The 18,271-nt window shown below is 49.4% G+C and overlaps 1 protein-coding gene across 2 annotated transcripts in view; it reads left to right on the forward strand.

The window, feature by feature from the left end:
- The window catches only part of PODXL (podocalyxin like), a 46,120-nt gene extending 30,485 nt beyond the window's left edge, over window positions 1–15,635 (forward strand). The window contains exons 2-8 of one of the 2 annotated variants that reach the window (XM_049893187.1): window positions 5,181–6,065; window positions 8,096–8,283; window positions 8,598–8,669; window positions 10,744–10,891; window positions 11,105–11,166; window positions 11,403–11,570; window positions 12,832–15,635. In XM_049893187.1, the coding sequence (XP_049749144.1) occupies window positions 5,181–6,065; window positions 8,096–8,283; window positions 8,598–8,669; window positions 10,744–10,891; window positions 11,105–11,166; window positions 11,403–11,570; window positions 12,832–13,029 (1,721 nt within the window). In that variant the 3' untranslated portion in view covers window positions 13,030–15,635. The remainder of the gene's footprint in view (window positions 1–5,180; window positions 6,066–8,095; window positions 8,284–8,597; window positions 8,670–10,743; window positions 10,892–11,104; window positions 11,167–11,402; window positions 11,571–12,831) is intronic. The other variant, XM_049893188.1, reaches the window with a different exon arrangement.
- The last annotated feature ends 2,636 nt before the right edge of the window (window positions 15,636–18,271 follow it).

Genomic DNA, 18,271 nt, shown 5'->3' on the forward strand with positions numbered 1-18,271 from the left:
TTTTGTGAGGATATCCAACCAAACTCATTGCTGTCGAGTTGATTCCGGCTCATAGTGGCCCTATAGGACAGAGGAGAACTGGCCCATGGGGTTTCCAAGGCTGTCATCTTTACGGAAGCAGATCGCCACGCCCGTCTCCCGCAGAGTGGCTGGTCGATTCGAACCGCTGGCCTTTCGGTTAGCAGCCACTATAATAATGCATTTGTCCCCTCCCAGGGAACATTTGATGATTTTTGGAGACATTTTTGGTTGTCACGACTGGGGAGGGTGTGTGTGTTACTGGCATCTCGTGGGTAGAGGCCAGGTATGTTGCTTAATATCCCACGATGCACAAGACAGACCCCTCAATACAGAACTGCCGTTGTTGTTAGTTGCAGTCGAGTTGATTTCAACTCATGGCAACCCCAAGTGTGCAGAGTAGAACTGCTCCATAGGGTGTTGAAGGCTGCGGCCTTCTGGAACACAGAATCATCCAGCCCACTGTCAGGAGTGCTGAGACACCCCGATTCCAGCTACTCCCCACTGTAAGTCGCAACCATCTCACTCCACATCCTTAAATTCCTCAATTCCTCAAGTATGCTGATACTCTCCTCAGCAGCCTTTTATCAAAAAGACCCTATGACTCCATCAATTATGAGGTGCACTGATATTTTATAAACTACAAAGTTCATAAAACATAGAAACCATGGCACAGCACTGATTTCAACACACATCTTGGCATGTGTGTCCTTCATGTTCTTCAACAGAAGCAGCACGCAGCACTCGGTGCCCTCAAAGCCACGTGGTAGGCCCTTCCTAGGTGATAATGTGGCTGCTTCCGTACAAGATGCCATAGGATACCAGAGCCTTATCTCTTAATGCCTGAAGAATTTCAGTTGCCCTTAGCCCCAGTAAGGCCTGATAAGTAATCCTGGAAGTCCTCTTGCCTGCAGCCACTCCTGATACAAATTTTTACTTCTCAGTAGCAAAACGTACGTGTGCGCACGTGCACGCAAAGGATACAGTGGTATTGTCTAGCTTATGGAAGAGCTGGCATCACTGGACACCATGTTTAGGGATACTTATTTTTTTAATTGTGTAAAACATACATAAAATTTACCATTTTAGCCATTTTTGAGTGTACAATTCATTGGTGTTAAAGTACATCCTCAATGTCGTGTGGCCATCAGTACTGTCTATTTCCAGATCTTTTTTGTCATTCCAAACATACACTTCTATGCCCATTAAAAATAACTCGTCATTATTCCCTTCCTCCAGCCTCTGGTCACCTCTATTCTACTTTCTATGAATTTGCTTTATTTATTCTAGGTACTTCATATAAGTGGAATCGTCCAGTATTTGTCCTTTTGTGTACGGCTTCTTTCAATTAGCATAATGTTTTCGAAGTTCACCCATGCTGTACCATGTGTCAGAACTTAGTTTCTTTTTATGGCTGCATAGTATTCCGTTGTATGCATATACCAACATGGCACCTGTTTGTCTATTAATGGACACTTGAGTTATTTCCGTCTTTTGGCTATTGTGAAGAATGCTGCTCTGAGTATTGTTGTACAAGTGTGTGTTTGAGTCCCTGCTTTCAAGTCTTCGCGATATATACCTAAGATTGGAATTGCTGAGTCACAGGTAATTTTATTTTTAATTTTTTGGGGAACTGCCAAACTGTTTTTCACAGCGGCTATGCCGTTTTTACATTCCAGTCAGCAGTGCTAAATTTCTCCAAATTCTTGCCAACACTTTTTATTTTCCATTCTCTGATGATTGTCTTCCTAGTGGATGTTGGAAAACCCTGGTGGTGTAGTGGTTCAGTACTACGGTTGCTAACCAAAAAGTTAGCAGCTTGAATCCACCAGGTGCTCTCTAGAAACTCTATGGGGCAGTTCTACTCTGTCCTGTAGGGTTGCTATGACTCGGAATCGACTTGATAGCAATGGGTTTTTTTTTTTTGGTTTAGTGGATGTGAAGTGGTATCTCATTGTGGTTTTGATTTGCATTTCCCTAATAACTATTGGCATACATGTACTTATTGACCATTTGTATTTCTTCTTTGGAGAACTGCCTATTCAAGTCCTTTTCCAGGGCTACTTTATTTTTTTAATTTTTTGTTGTGCTTTAGGTGAAAGTTTACAGCTCAGGTTAGTTTGTCATACAGAAGTTTATGCACACATTGTTATGTGGCCCTAGTTCCTCTCCCTATAATGTGACAGCATACTCTTCCTTTCCACCCAGTATTTCCCGAGTCCATTCAACCAGCTCCTGTTCCTTTCTGCCTTCTCGTCTCGCCCCCGGACAGGAGCTGTCCATTTAGTCTCGTGTATCTCCTTGAACTATGAAGCATGCTCTTCACGAGTATCATTTTATGTCTTATAGTCCAGTCAAATCTTTGTCTGAAGAGTTGGCTTTGGGGATGATTTTAGTTCTGGGTTAACAGAGGGTCCAGGGGCCATGTCTTCTGGGGTTTCTCCATTCTCAGTCAGACCGTTAAGCATGGTCTCTTTACTAGAACTTTGAGTTCTGCACCCCACTTTTCTCCTGCTCGGTCAGGGACTTTCTGTTATGTTCCCTGTCAGGTCATTGGTGGTAGCTGGGTACCATCTAGTTCTTCCAGTCTCAGGTTGATGGAGTCTCTGGTTTATGTGGCCTTTTTTGTGTCTTGGGCTAGTATTTTCCATGTGGTTTTGGTGTTCTTCATTCTCCTTTGCTCCAGGTGGGTTGGGATCCAGCCTAAAACCAAACCTGTTGCTGTCGAGTCGATTCCGACTCATAGCAACCAACCCTATAGGACAGAGTAGAACTGCCCCATAGAGTTTCCAAGGAGCGCCTGGTAGATTCAAACTGCCAACCTTTTAGGTTAGCAGACATAGCACTTAACCACTATACCACTAGGGATCCAGGGCTGCTTCAATATCACCCATGTCAGGCTAGAGAACTAGCTCAAAGAGACCGGTGCTGCCTACCGACGCCAAGCACCAGATGCTGCATCTCCGGCTGTGGACACTGCTGTAGCATTGCTTCACTACTGCTTGGCTTTACTGATGCTGCCATCAGCGTTTCTCACATTCACTGCCTCTTGGCTCACTGGCTGGGATGGGAGTGTTTCACTCATGACAGCTTCGTCACATGCTTTTCTCCAGTTGCAAGGGAGGCTTTAAAAGCAAATAGCTGGCATTTTCAGCTTCTGTGCAGGGAGGCAAATTCTGCTGCCACCAAGTCGTACTGGGTGGGGAATTCCCCAAACATAGAAAAATGGTGTAGATTCTGATTGACTACAAAGAATGGCAAAGGTCCACTCCATCCCTCCCTTCTGCTAAAGACAGAAACCCAGGAGTGATTCCTGGATTCTCTCTTTCCCCTCACTTAAGTCCATCAGCAAGTAGTTGATTCTGTCTCCAAAATACAGCCTTGAGTCCCTCCTTAATTCATCTCTAGACAAGAACTTAATACAACCAGCCATTATCTATTATCTGGATTACTATAGTAACCTCCTGTCTTTCCACTTTCCTGTTCTTCCTTCCAGTCCACATCCCGCAAAACAGCAGGAGTGAATTTCTTTGTAAATCACCTTATACAACTTTCTTGTTTTAAAGGCTTTGGTGGCTTCTTTTTGCACTTAGAATATAATCCAAAAGCCTTATTATGGCCTATAAGGAAGGTGATCTACCTAGGATATGATTTTAAAGATTCCTTCCTTTTTCTCTAAAAAGCATCTGGTCTACAGACTTACTGGGTACACTGAGACCCGAAGAACCCCCCCAATCTATTGCCTGGAAATAACTTTTAAACCTTGAATGGAAACTGTCCCATGAAGTCATCTTTAAACTAAACAACAGTTTAACTCAATAAATAACATTCGCCTTGAGCATTGTGCCCTTTTAAAGAATTACCTAAATCAGATCAACATGACCACAGTAATTCTAAAGCACAGATGAGAACTCTAAGGGACACAAAATCTAAGTCAATGGTGGTGAGACAATTTGGGCAGAGAGGATATGAATGGTGACACACCTGAAGTATGTAACCACTGTCAATGATTGTACATGTAAAAGTGTTGAATGGTTGTATGTTTTGTTGTGTATATTTTCACACAATGGCGTACACAAAAAGTCTGGTTTGGACAATAAGTTACTGTCATTTTTCCTAGAAGGTCACCCGTTTTCTGCACCCTGATACCTCCCCCACACTCACTAAGCTCCCTTCATATGTACCTTCTCTTTGTTCCTTTTCCTACTTTGGAGCCTTCGTTGGTCCCATCCTTTGTGCCTGGTACACTTTATTCCTTGCATCCTTCACACAGCTTTCTCCTTCCCCTCCCTCAAGTCTTAGCTTGTCATCTCCGAAATGCTTTTCTTTGCATCTCTATCTAAATAGTCTCTCTCCTCCTCTTTCCTCTATATCATTTCCTTGATAATACGCACCACAATTTGACATTTAATTGCTCTGTCCACGTGTTTAGTGTCTGTCTGCCTCCTAGAATGTAAGCTCCACAAGAGAATGTAAGCTCCATGAAGGTAGGGATTAGATCTGTCTTGCATCCCCAGGTCCCGACTGTCACATACCTGTCACATAAAGGCTCCCTTGGTACGTGTTTTGTTGAGTTAATGCATAAAAGGCCTTCCTTCCATGACTCCTGACAAGGTTAAGTTACCATGCTGAACGCACCCAAAGCATGCTGTGCTTTTTCTTCCTTAGCGCTTCTTGCAATTAACTGTACTTAAACAATAATTAATATAATTGCAATGTATTCCCAGCTTCTCCTTCTGGACTGTAACTTCCATGAGAACTGAGACCATGCTTAGAGCAGGGCCCATATAGTTCAGTGCGCACATGTTTGCTGAGAACGGAGCCAAGCTTAGTGCGGCGCCTGTGTAGTTCAGTGCGCATGCGTGTGTTGGCTCTTCTGCCATGCCGTGTAGGAGCTGGGGAGGGAGAGGCAGAGGTGATTTTGGTGGCCTGGTTCTGTGGTAGTATATTCAAAAACGTGAGGAAGCTTCCTTGACCTTCCGTGCTTCACTCTCAGCCTCCCTCCTAGAAGTGCTTTGAGCCTTGAAAAATCTGGCCTTTGGTGAGCCAAATGGCGAGGAGTGGGAGCCCGACCTCTGAGTTCTCGGGAAGAGTGGGACAGGTGTGGAGGAAACGCTTGTAGCTAACACCCTAACCCGATTCTGTGTTGTCTTTGTGAACAGCAGAGGCGGCCAGTGAAACCTCCCCTGTGCGTCAAACCCCAGCCTCAGCCTCAGCCTCAGCCTCAGCCCCAGCCCCAGCCCCAGCTAATCAACAAGGGACTCTTACAACACCCAGTACTACAATGGGGTCTCCAGCCTTAGACGTGGGAAAACCGGGTGCCATGACTCCAGATCTCCAGGCAACCCCGGGTACCACGACTCCGACTACAAGCCAGGGAACCCCGGGTACCACGATTCCAACTACAGGCCAGGGAATCCCGGGTACCACGATTCCAACTACAGGCCAGGGAACCCCGGGTACCACAACTTCAGCTGCAGGCCAGGGATACCTGGGTACCACAACTCCAGATCCTGGCCAGGGACACCCGAGTACCACGACTCCAGCTCCTGGCCAGGGACACCCGAGTACCACGACTCCAGCTTCAGACCAGAACTCGGGTACCACGACTCCAGCTCCGGGCCAGGGAAACCGAGATACAGGTCCCAGTGACCAGACCACAGTGGTGACTCCACGCCCAGACAGCCCTCCTGCGGTTGACTCAGATGGCTCTACACAGTCAGGACCCATCACCCCACCTGAGAATAAAACCACAGGCAGCCAGAACGTAGCCAAAGATGCAGATCAATCTGGAGGCACAAGTAAGCAGGACGTTACCACAGCCTGTGGGACTCCTGGTGAAACAACTCAGGTGGCCTGTCAATCTCCAAGTCAAGATAGCGCCTCGAAAACCACACCTGCTATTAATCCCCAGCCATCTGGGAGCTCTGTTACTTCGAAGCCCCGAGGGAGCACAACCGAAAAACAATCCACAAATGCCCCAGTTCCAGGCTCAGGCCCTGTGGATAGTCCCACCGTCACAGCTCCGGTGACAGCTGCCACACCAAGTAAGTCATGCCTTCTTCTTCTTTTTTTTTTCCAAGCAAGAAGGAACTTTTAAAAGCTCATATTTAATGTAATTGCTCCACTGGAAGATAGAGATTTATGCTGAGGGTTAAACAATACGAATACACTTCACCTTCATTCAGACTTTGTTTCCCATTTCAATGATGAGCAGGGGCCCCGCGCTGTGTGCTCTGATGAGGGCTCAACGGTGTTGCCCACTTTAGCACATAAACCAGCCAACAGTCTATTCGTGGTAAGACTCTGGGTGCTTGTGGTACTTGGTTGTTGTTAGGTGCTGTCGAGTCAAGCCTGACTTAGACAACCCCACGCATAACAGAACAAAGCACTGGCCGGTCCTGCACCATCCCCGTGATCGGTTGTGGGCTGGACTGTTGTGATCCACAGGGTTTTCATCAGCTGATTTTTAGAAGTAGATTGCCAGGCCTTTCTTCCTAGTCCATTTTAATCTGGCAGCTCTGCTGAAACCTGTTCAGCATCATAGCAACACACAAGCCTCCACTGACGGCTGGTGGCGGCCCGTGAGGTGCAGTGGCCGGGAACTGAACCTGGGTCTCCTGCATGGCGGGTGAGAATTCTCCCACTGAACCACCACTGCCCCCGATGATAGAACTCTAGAACAATATTTCTCTAAGAAATTTGACAGCCATCCACGATAAGATACATTTTGATTTTATCTCATGATCCAGGACACACACACCCCACACTTGGACCACACTCATAACTGAAAGAAAAGTTTCCCAGAAACAGGACTTAAACCTTCACTCTACGTGATGCACCCTGATATTTTCTATTTTATTCCATCTCCTTTTTTCAAGTGCTGATCGTAACTCAGTGAATTATTTTTAAAAACTGCTGATGGGCCATGAGCTTCAAGAGCACGTCCCAGCTGAGATCTGTTGAATTAGCATTTTTGGGCATGAGCCTGAGAGCCTGCATTTTTTCAGGCCCTCCAGGTAATTTTGATGCATCTTGAAGTGAACAGAGGGCTGCACTAGAAGGAGTCCCTGGGGGGTCCCTGCCTCCCTGAGTGGCCCATCCGCCCATGTGTCAGATTTGACTCTTGGCCACTTCTTCCTCCACTTAAACAAAATTCCTCTGCTTTCACCTTCATTAGGGCAGCTCCAAGGGCTTGAGGGGGGCAGGTCCAGCAGTCACCCCTCTTCCCGTGTCCAGTCTTCTCTCTTCTCTCCTTTCACCCATCACAAGGCCTTCTGCCCCCAGCCAGCCCCTCGTAGGATAGAACACTTTGGAGACACTGCCATCTTATTCCAGAGGAGCGGGGGAGTGCTTGTTCTCTCCTCTTTCCATACCACCATCATGTTCAGCTGCTAACCAAAAGGTTGGAGGCTTGAGTCCACCCAGAGGCACCTCAGAAGAAAGGCCTGGAGATTTCCTTCCCCCAAAATCAGCCATTGAAAACCCCATGGGGCTCAGTTCTACTCTTACTACGTGGGGTTGCCATGAGTAGGAATGGACTCAGAGGCAACTATTACTGGCGCTAGAAGAGGGTGGCAGCATCCTGCCGTACGTACCGTACCAGCTGGGCTCTGAGCTGGATTCCCATCCAAACCTGGACTCAAATCCCTGCTTTGCCACTTGTTGCCATGTGGCCTTGGGCAAATCCTGTAGCCTCTCTGAACCTCAGTCTCCTCGTCTCTAAGAAAGGAGTGTCATTGTGAGGATTAAATGAGAAAGCACATCTGCGGCCTGAGCTCAGCCGAGGGCATCGAGTAAGTGCTCAGTGGTGGTGGTCGATGTCCTCATCGTTGTCATCATCATTGTTACTTCCTTTGCCCGGTTCTCACAGTGGCTGTCCAGGCTGACCTAGCCTGTCCTATATGACAGGAACCCACATCTTCGATTCTGCGTCTCCTTCCTAATAGCCTGCTCATTGCAGCTTGTCTTGGTGGGGATAAGACTGAAGAGCAGAGAGAACAGCTAGAAGGAGAACAGACTGTCCGCTTCTCTCTAGGCGACTACTCGTCTCTTCTCACAGCCTTTTTCTTCCCAGTCTCAGATTTGTCAGCCACCATTGGAGGAGGGAAACCGGCCCCGGAGACCTCTACTTCCATGGCACCGCAGCCAGCAAGCCCCTTGCCAGGCCCCACAGGAATACCCAGCTCCAGCCCGAAGCCAACTACGACTGCCCCCCAAGGGTCCACCACCTATTCACCCACCTCAGCTCTTGGGAGTCACAAGGTAATTCCGGCAAGGGTGGGACGGACTAGTGGGCTCCAGGAAGGGCACATCTGTTCCTCCCTCCATCCAGGCCCCTTGCCAGGACCGTAGGAGCAGGGTTCCCTTCACTGCTCCCCTACCCCAGCCCCGGCTTTGCTGGCTCTGCCTTAGACCACTGGACAGCCAGGGGCCTTCCTGGCTTTGAAACTGGCCCAGCCCCGCCTCTGCTGCCCTGAACGTCTTTCTTTCAGTTTCACCCTCCCAGGGGGAGGGACGAGTCAAAGACAGGTCTTGCCAGGTTGAGCCCGAACCCTGACTCCAGTGGCTTCTTTCAGGTAAAGTGTGAGGCCCCCGAAAAGCCCAATGAGAAGATGCTCGTCCTGAACCTCACCAAGGCCAGCCCCTGTGTGAGTACCTCCTGAACTGGTGCCGCCTTTGCTCCCCGAAGGCAGCTCCACAGCAGGGCTGAGGAAGGTGTAGGGGGATAAGGTGTCTCTTCTAAAAAGGGGGTGAGAGGTGTGTTCACTGTCCTGCCCTTGTTTCTTCCTGGTGGGGAGGCCCCTTCCCAGCAGCTGGAGTGACAACGTGAGGTTCCGGCTCCTCCAACCAGGGTTACTCATGGGGCCACTGCAGGGCCAGAAAGAGCACCCAGGCAGTCTCCTCGCGTTCACCGTATACCTACTCCGTGGTCTGGGAGACCCTCATCCTAGTTCAGGGTGTGACTTCGGCAAATCTCCTTGCACTTGAGAGGCTTTGACTGAAAATGAGAGGCTAACAGCCTGTGGTTTTAGGTTTCCTGGCCCAGGTGTTAGCCGACAGCCTCCCAGAAGACCAAACCAAAACCAAACCCAGTGCCATCGAGTCGATTCCGACTCATAGCAACCCTATAGGACACAGTAGAACTGCCCCATAGAGTTTCCAAGGAGTACCTGGTGGACTTGAACTGCCGACCCTTTGGCTACCAGCCGTAGCACTTAACCACTACGCCACCTGGGTTTCCTCCCAGAAGACCAGGTGGAGGGAATTTCCCGCTAACCTGAGAAGTCTGGGAGAGAATGGGGCCGGGTAATTCTGAGTGGAGTTTCTGGTGGTGTGGAACAGTTAACATGCTTGGCTGCTGACAGAAAAGGCTGGCTATTGGAGTCCACCCAGAGGCACCCTAGAAAAAAGGCCTGGCAGTCTACTTCCAAAAAACCAGCCATTGACAATCCTATGGAGCACAGTTCTACTCTGACACACATGAGGTCACCATGAATCGGAATCGACTCGAAGCCAACTGTTTTTTTTTTTCCCTGGAGCACAAGGGAATCATAGCCAACAGTTGTTCTTCTGCTCTGGATGGTGTGTGTGTGTGCAGGTACATTTGTATGAGAGAGGGGGCAGGGAGCGCACCAGCCTTCATTCTACCCAGGCTCAGGAGAAGAAGGGCTGTACTCTGGGGGTGCACCATGCATGGAAATAGTTGGGAGCCCTGGAGTGCAGGTCATGGATGGCTCACTGCTGCCCTCTCCTGGTCAGTGTTTATTTTTGCAGCTACCACTGGAGCTTAGGCTGCTAACCAAAGGTCCACAATTCAAAACCACCAGCCGCTCCTTGGAAACCCTATGGGGTAGTTGGACTCAACTCCTTGGCAACAGGTTTTTACTGTTGTTATTGTTAGGTGCCATTGAGTTGGTTCTGACTCTTAGCAACCCTGTATACAGCAGAAGGAAACACTGCCCAGTCCTGCACCATCCTCACAATCGCTGTGCTTGAGCCCACGTTGCAGCCACTGTGTCAGTCCATCTTGTTAAGGCCCTTCCTCTTTTTTGCTTTTACCAAGCATGATGTCCTTCTCTAGGGACTGAGAATAGACCAGAACATGGTTTCCATATGAAAGAGAACTTGGATGCTCTAATGCTACCTGGATTTGCACTTTTTTTTTCTTTTGCATGTCCATTTTGCTGGCATTTTCCAAGTAAACTTTACAGAAACATATTTAGACTAGAGTTTTAAAAGGGAGCGGTGTTCTCCTGGGGCTGGGCTTATTGGACGTACAGAAAGCATAGTTGAGATCGCCCCTGGGACCGCGGGGTGCTGCGCAGCCTTCCCTCAGGCACTCTTTTGGCTAAAACTTGGCAGGTTGTGGGCTGGTTGTGAGAAGTGTTTGCTTTCCTTTGCTAGAACAGGGAGGTGGAAAGTGCTGATCCTGGAGGAACTCCGAGGGAGGGAAAGCGTATGAGGGTGAAAGGTGTTATCCCACCACAGACAAGATAAAGAGGGTGAGGGCGGGGAGAGATCAGAGCGCTGCAGAGAAGCACGGGCCCGGGGAAAGCACCTAACTCTGGACTCTTGGCAGGCTGGGCGTGGCGCCAGTTGAGGCCAGAGAGGGGATAGGCTTAAGCAGGGTTGCAGCATACTCCTGACCTCTCGAGGAAGGCGGCCCCGTGAACCTAGGCTGCTGTCTGACCCGAGGAATCATCTGTGGTTTCCCCACAATAGGTACAGGGTCCTCTGGATGAAAAATTGATCACCATTCTGTGCAAAACAGTGAAAAGCTCCTTCAGCGCAGCTCAGGATCAGTGCCACATACGCCTGGCACCTGTTCCAGAAAGCCAGGCCGTGGTGGTCAAGGAGATCTCCATCCAGAGTGAGTTTTGGGCAAGGGGGGTCGAAGCCTGTGTGGGGTGGGAGTGGGGCAGGGTGCTCAGGGGCCACGTCAGAGGATGCCACGGCCTTGGTTGTCTAGGAATTGTCTAGCCCCCCTTTCTCCTGGCCACCTGAGCTGGTCTCTGGCTCTCCACCCCTGAGCACCTCACTTGGCCGCAGCAGTGAGGCGGCACCTCTCTCTGCTTTCCCACAGCAAACCTTCTTCCCAGCGACATTTATGAGTTGCTGAAGGACAAATGGGACGACTTAAAAGATGTAAGTGGGCCCCTACCATGTGGTGGGACAGACTGGGCCAGGAGCCCGCCCTCCCTGGGACAGCCACAGTGCCTTTGCCCCAACCTCTGAGCATACAGGAACCCTCTGCTGGGCAAACATCTAGAAGACAGGAGGGTGAGAGGGCCGCATAAGCAGAAGTGCTCGTAAAGGGTAGGGGTACAGAGGGGTGTCCCAGAACCTGTTTTCTGCCACGTGACTTTCTCCTTCCTGGCCAGGTGGGGGTCAGTGACATGCAGCTTGGGGACCAGGGGCCCCCAGAGGAGGCCGAGGACCGGTTCAGCATGCCTCTCATCATCGCCATAGTCTGCATGGCGTCCTTCTTGCTCCTTGTCGCGGCTCTCTATGGCTGCTGCCACCAGCGTCTGTCTCACAGGAGGGACCAGGTGAGCACGCCCCTCCTCAGCCAGGGGACACCTCAGGTCACCAGATGGCAGAGGAGGACAGTGAGTGGGCCGTGGACCCTTTGTGACAGGCCCACAGGCCCTCAAGGGCCCCACTTGCTAGCTGGGAAGACCATGGGCTTTGGAGTCAGACACGGTTTCCGCTTGACTCTGCCCCTTATCTGAGACTGCGAGCAAGTCATGTGACCTCTTTGAGCTTCAGGTTCCTCATCTGCTTGATGGGGACAGTGTCCACCTTGCAGAACGGTTGAGGATTAATTGATCTAAGTGGGCCCAGGCCGCCTGTCTAATCAAAATTTCCTCACTCGCCTTACAGAATGCCCATCATTACAGTTCCCCCTGATCTGTGGTTCCCAACCCTGGCTGCACATTCTGGGGAGCTTAAAAAATCCCCACACATAGCTTCCCTGCACACCAACCAAGTGGGTGTCTCTGGACCAGTGTATTTGTTAGAAGCTTCCCAGGTGATTTTAGTGTGTAACCAAAGTTGTCTCTCAGATAAAAAGAAAGAAAAAGTACTATTGCCAGGTGGCTGCTATCTGAGCGGAGATGGTCCTGGGCATCACTGTACCTGTCTCGTGCAGGCTTAGAGTGGTTCTCAGTCACCCAACCTGGGGGAGCTGTTTTCTGACAGTCCTTCCCAGTTTATCATGGCGGGCAGAGGTATGTGTTCAGAGAGAGGAAGGTTTTGGGGGAAGGAATGGAGGAAGGAAGGAAGAGCTTGGAGGAATCTGGAGGAGGACAAAGTCCATCCTCACTGACTACCCATTTGCCATCAGGGCAAAGGTGAAGTAAGCTGGGAATTTTAGGATGTGGGGCAAGTCTTTGCCTCAAACTCGCCTGAGGCAGGCCAATCACCAGCATGGCCTCCAGGAACAGCCAGCATCCACATGTGATTTCTTGCTTACAGGCGCCCACATTAGCCAATTGGGGTTCCAGGGTTGAAGGGATACGTGGATTATATTAAGGCTATCTAAGGCCAATGACGCAGGGCCCAGCCGTGTTTCGTTCTGTTATACATAGGGTTGCTATGAGTCAGAACCGACACACCACCACCTAACAACAAGGCCAGTGTTGTTGTTAGCTGCTGTTGAGTTGGCCCCCAACTCATGGCAACCCCGTGTGTGTCAGAAGAACTGTGCTCCACAGGGCTTTCACTGGCTGATTTTTCGAAGTAGATCATCTAAGGTCAATAGTCCTCCAACATTTACCCTTTCTCCCTGGGTCCTCTTCCTTCCTCTAGCAACGGCTGACAGAGGAGCTGCAGACTGTGGAGAATGGCTACCATGACAATCCAACGTTGGAAGTGATGGAGACTTCGTCAGAGATGCAGGAGAAGAAGGTGGTCAACCTCAATGGGGAGCTGGGGGACAGCTGGATCGTCCCCCTGGACAACCTGAGCAAGGATGACCTAGATGAGGAGGAAGACACACACCTCTAATCAGGTCTGCTGGCCATGCCACAGAGCTCCTGACTGACCACCTTAAGTGCCATTTGGATTGGGGAGGAAAAGTCCTTCCCATTGAAGGAGGAAAAGACTGAGGAGGGAGGGTGGACTCTGAAGGCTCCCTCCTCCCAAACCCCACAGGGCCTTAATTTTTCCCTTTTCAAGCTGAACAAATCACATTCTCTCTAGATTCTTCTTGCAAAATAACCCACTAGTGCCTGAGCTCAGTGCTGCTGGAAGATGAGAAGGGGGATCCAGAAGGAACCATATGAGGGGCTGTAGAGATCATCTAGTAGAGTCCCTTCATTTAGATGAGACTACTGAGGCCCAAAGGGGTGAGTGACTTGCCAAGGTCACATGGCCACTTGGGGACAGCCAGCCAGGATGAAGACACAGATCCCGTCGCTCAGCCCAGTGCTGGTTTCCATCAAGCCACGCTACTGTGGCCACTTGCACCTTCCTGCCAGAGCAGCCCTGGACGGGGGTGAAACCACCAGTAGGGCATGGGGAGAGGGGGAGATAGAAGAGCAGGGCCGGAACCTGCCTCAGTGGGATCTGGTTGCTTGAAAGTAGAAGGCACGGGTCCCCAGCTGTCTAGTTTCTACCCCAACACCCGTGGAAGGCTCGTATCCCCACCAGGGACTGAAACTTGTAACTACTAAAGGCCAGACATCCTGTTGTTCACTGCTCAGCTGCTAGGGTAAAGACCAAGCTCTGGAACCCCCAAAATCCAGTGGAACAGCAGTAGCTGTAGGACATACCTTCCCTGGGGCCCCCAGCCAGCACAGATGTGTCTTAACAGATAGTCAACTCACACAGCCAGGGAGAATAGGCTTTACTTCACAGGAAACTCAGGGACTTGCAAGTTGCTGAGAGTTTTGTTCTGTTTGTTTTTTAATCCAGCCCTCCACTGCCACAGGCCAAAGCTCCAATTGTTGGGAGGCTTTCAGCTAGCTAATCTCATGGATTCTGGTTCTCCTGAGCCACGGGGCAAAGGTCCAGACATGCAGTGTGTTCCTCAGGTGCCACCGCTGCAGCCTGGGGACTGGCCGTCCACTCCCCGGGGCCGTGCACTGTCCTCTCTATTCCTAATAGGGCGGCTGCCCTTTTCCTGCAGCTTCTGGGCCTCTCGGAAACACAAAGCTATGTCTGTTCCCCAGTGAGGGGTTCTGAGGGAGCCCAGTACCTAGCGCCTGAGGCCTGGGCAGGGTGAGACTTGGGTCTCATTTTCTGACGAGGGGGAGTCCCATGTGGAATTTTGAACTCTGCCATGGTCTCTGTTGTTCCTGGGCCCAGGGGTCATCTCTGAGTTTCTGGGCATAAATTTCCTGTAAGAAACTAGGTGAAGGTGCATAACTGCTTGGGGGAATGAAAATGATCATTTCAGGACAAAAAGCCAGAACCCTGGGGTCTTAGAGGCAAATAGGCTGTCTGCTTTGGGATAGCTCATTGTTTAAAAAAGTGGGAGGATCTATGTTCTTTCCCTGGCTGCCTGAGAGATGTGAAGCTAACAAGAGCCAAAGGCATCTGCCCTGATCCCCCAGAGTGTGGAGGTTGGGCAGGACTGGCAACAATGCCACTTTGGACATCTTTTGTAGTATCTTGCTAGAAAGAGGCCTGTTCACTTCTTCCCTGCCTGGCAGGGGGTCTTTCTACCTACTGGTTTGTCATGGCCCCTCTGGGAAAGGCAGACGGGTTTACTCTGCCCTTGCTGATTTGGGGTCACATTTCACCAGCCAGGGCCATCAAGAGATAGCAAATATGCCTCTTCAGGGAGAGAGGTGATGAGGGCGGGGACTAGAAAGGACAAATGTTGCCTGGTCAAGAGGAATGACGGCTCAGGCTCTGTCCACGGGTGACCTGGAGAAGCTTGGGTTGATCCTTTTGTGCACCCACATAGTGCTACTCCAGCCTTTAGGGCATCTTCAGACCCAGTACCTTGCTGTGGCTGGCTGCTGCCGCCTGGACATCACTGTCAAAGGCCATAGTATGGTCCTTATCCCACATCCTCCCTGGGTTCTCAGTGCTGCCTGATGCTCTGGATTCGGAGGCTGAGAAGGGCTAAGAGGGACACCAGGAACTCAGCATGATTTTAAACAAGGTGTGCCAAAGAGAGAGTAGAAACTCTTATTTCAGTGGCAAGCTGGTTTCCCTAAGCTGTGTAACAGGCTGGTGATGTGGACAAAACCCAGTAGGGAGCATGCTGTTGGGCGATCAGGCATGGAAGCACAGTGCTTATGAAGGAGGTACAGAATATTCTTTGCATCATAAAACAGAATACGGGTTTAACCTAGTCTAGATGCACGATTCTCCATCCCCCGCCCCCATTGATGAGGAAAGCTAGCAGAAAGTTTATTTAAACCACCTCTTGAGCTTTATCCTTTTTCTCAGTATACTGGAGAGACTCTGAAAATCAAGTTCCAACGGATATATACATACATATGTGTATGTGTACATACGTATGTATATATATACACACACAATTTTTGATAAATGTAAATACAACAGCCCCATGTTACTCCACCATGCACTGCTTAAAGTGAATATATTTTGAAAAAAACATTTGTTAGCTATGAGATGGATTAGCTTTTTTTTTTTTTGAACATGAATGTAAATAAGTAGAAATGGCAAGTGTTTGATTTTTTAAAATGAATTATAACAAGACAGGCGGATGAGGAATCCGTCTTGTCGATCAGGCTTTCGTGTCTTGGATTACGGCCCTTGGCCCTCTCCAGCCAAAGCCCAGCCATGTGCCACCAGGGCTAGGGCCAACATGCGCTGGTTAGAAAGTGATGCTCTGGTCACAGGGAGCAGTCTCTGAGATCTTGACCAGCTGCTTCTACAGATACAAAAACAAGCCCGGACAGATGATGTGGCCAAAAATCACACGGCTAGTTAGTGGCAGAAACAGGATAAAAACCTGAGTCTGCAGACTGCCAGCCCAGTGCTGTGTGCCTCAGAAGAAATCCGTGAGTGAAGGACTGCTGCAACTCATAGGCACAGGAGCCCTGGTGGTGCAATGGCCAAGTGCTTGGCTGCTAACCGAAAGGTCATCAGTTCCAACCCATCAGTGGCTCTGTGGGAGAAAGACCTGGCAGTCTGCTCCCGTAAAGATGACAGCCTTGGAAACCCTATGGGGCAGTTCGACTTTGTCTTACAGGGTCACTGAGTCGGAATCAACTCAACAGCACACAACACCTCCTAGGCACTAGAATAGCACAAAGGACGAAATTTCCTTTCCAGTCTTAACCCTGTAGCAGGGTTAGGGAGGGCATGAAGACAAAAATAGGAGCCGCATTGGTCTTCCACACTTAGTTCCTGAGTCATTTAGGTCTGAGACTTAAGTGAGCAATCCCTTCTGCCAAGGAGCTTTTACACAGGGAACCTCCGCTAGCAGGGCTAGATCAGGGGCGCCAGCAACGAAGCGGCATGGCGGTGTCACTGGCTGATTCCTTGGGTCTTCTGAGAGTCCAACACCAGGTGAAGGGGAGGGGGCTAGTATTTGAGGTGGGCCTTTTGGTTATTAACGAATGTTAAACACAGTTTGCCCGGGAGACTGGGGGAGCATGTGTCTTAGTGGACAGGAGTCTGAAGTACACTGGAATTTACTGAGAAACTTGTTTGTAAAGACTATAGTTAATTATTGCATTTTCGTACAAAAAATATATTTTGGAAAATTGTATACTGTCAATTAAAGTGCTTTTGTGTAAGCTGGTTGAAGCCCTAGTATTTTGCTCTGATTGGCTTAAGTTCTTCCCTCCTTGATGGCCTTGCAGACATCAAGCGCCAGCATCGAGCGTGGGCTCAGTGACACCTGCTGAACTGTGCAGGCCCAGAGAGTGGAAGAGGACGGAAGCCGAAAGCAAAGGAAAAAGGGGGAGCCCGGGATGACCCCTAGATTCTCCAGATTACCTCAGGCCTATTGGTCATAACTCAGGACCTCCTTTTCCCCAGGACATTGTTTTATATGCTTTGCTTTCTTCTTCCTGTGTACTTCTGCCTCAAAGACAATTGTCAGTCACCCACAACCAAAGATCCCAAGGGGGCTGCTGAGCCCTGATCAGGTACGAAAACACTAGTTTAGAAACAAAACACACAAAGATACAAAAAAATACATAAAGAGGCTTTGTTCTGGCCCTGTTTCTGCACATAGATCTGTGAACCTGTCACAAGAGGCCCAGGCCTGTCCCTTATCAAGAGGCCTGGTGCATTGAGGGTGACACAATACTCTTCTGTCCGCCTGCAGCTTAGTTTCCGAAACATCTTTGCGTATCTTATTTAGGAATTGTCACCACTATGTCAACAGGGAAGTTAGTTACAAAGATTAAATACTCTGAGGTTACATAGCTGTTTAAATGGTGGAGCCCTTGAAGGTGCCCTGGTGGCACAGCGGTAGAAGCACTTGGCTGCTAACTGAATGGTCAGAGGTTCGAACCCACCCAGGGGCTCCACAGGAAAAAGATACGGCAGTCTGCTCCCATAAAGATTCAAGCCTAGAAAACCACTGGGGGAAAAAAAACCCTATGGTGGTCTACTCTGTCTCACAGGGCCACTATGAGTTGGAAGCAACTCAACGGCAATGGGTTTTTGGGTTTACTAGGACTAGAATCCACATCTCTCCCCTCTTCAGTCTTACATTCTTTTCTCAATACCATGCTTAATGCTTGAGTCCCAACAACAGAAAACACCTCTAGAATGCAACTACTGTTACATGGTTTTCCTTTCATATGGGAGTTCTGGAAGGCAGTTCATATCCTGAGGGTGGGACAGAGTTGGGCTAGGAGTATTTTGAGGTTAACTTCAAAAGCGTGCCAAAGATACAGAAAGGAGTAGCAGTAGCAGGAACTCACGCACGACCCCGGCCATGCGTGAGGCACACTGTTCTGAGAAGAGAATGAGCCATAGTTTATCGCTGGCCACGAGTTAGCCCTGAGACTCCATTCTCTTCCTGAATAGGTCATTCACCCTGCTCCCTGCCTGCCAACCAAGAGACACTCGGTTGTTATTTTAAATTCGTTATGCTGCTTTGTCACTGACAACCTTCCCTATCCTCTAAGCTCCCTCCCAAACCACCTATTTCTCCTGTACCCCAAGGGAAAAAAAGGAAACAAAGAATAGGACTGGCTGCTATAATTAATACTAGTGATAAATCCCGAGATAACATTTTTTCAAAGACCTTGGCATTTTATAGATTAAAAAATCAATGGAGCCCTAGCAAAATAGGATCTTCTGCCAA

This window comes from Elephas maximus, chromosome 8 (genome assembly GCF_024166365.1).
Source record: "Elephas maximus indicus isolate mEleMax1 chromosome 8, mEleMax1 primary haplotype, whole genome shotgun sequence".
NCBI classification, from domain to species: Eukaryota; Metazoa; Chordata; class Mammalia; order Proboscidea; family Elephantidae; genus Elephas; species Elephas maximus.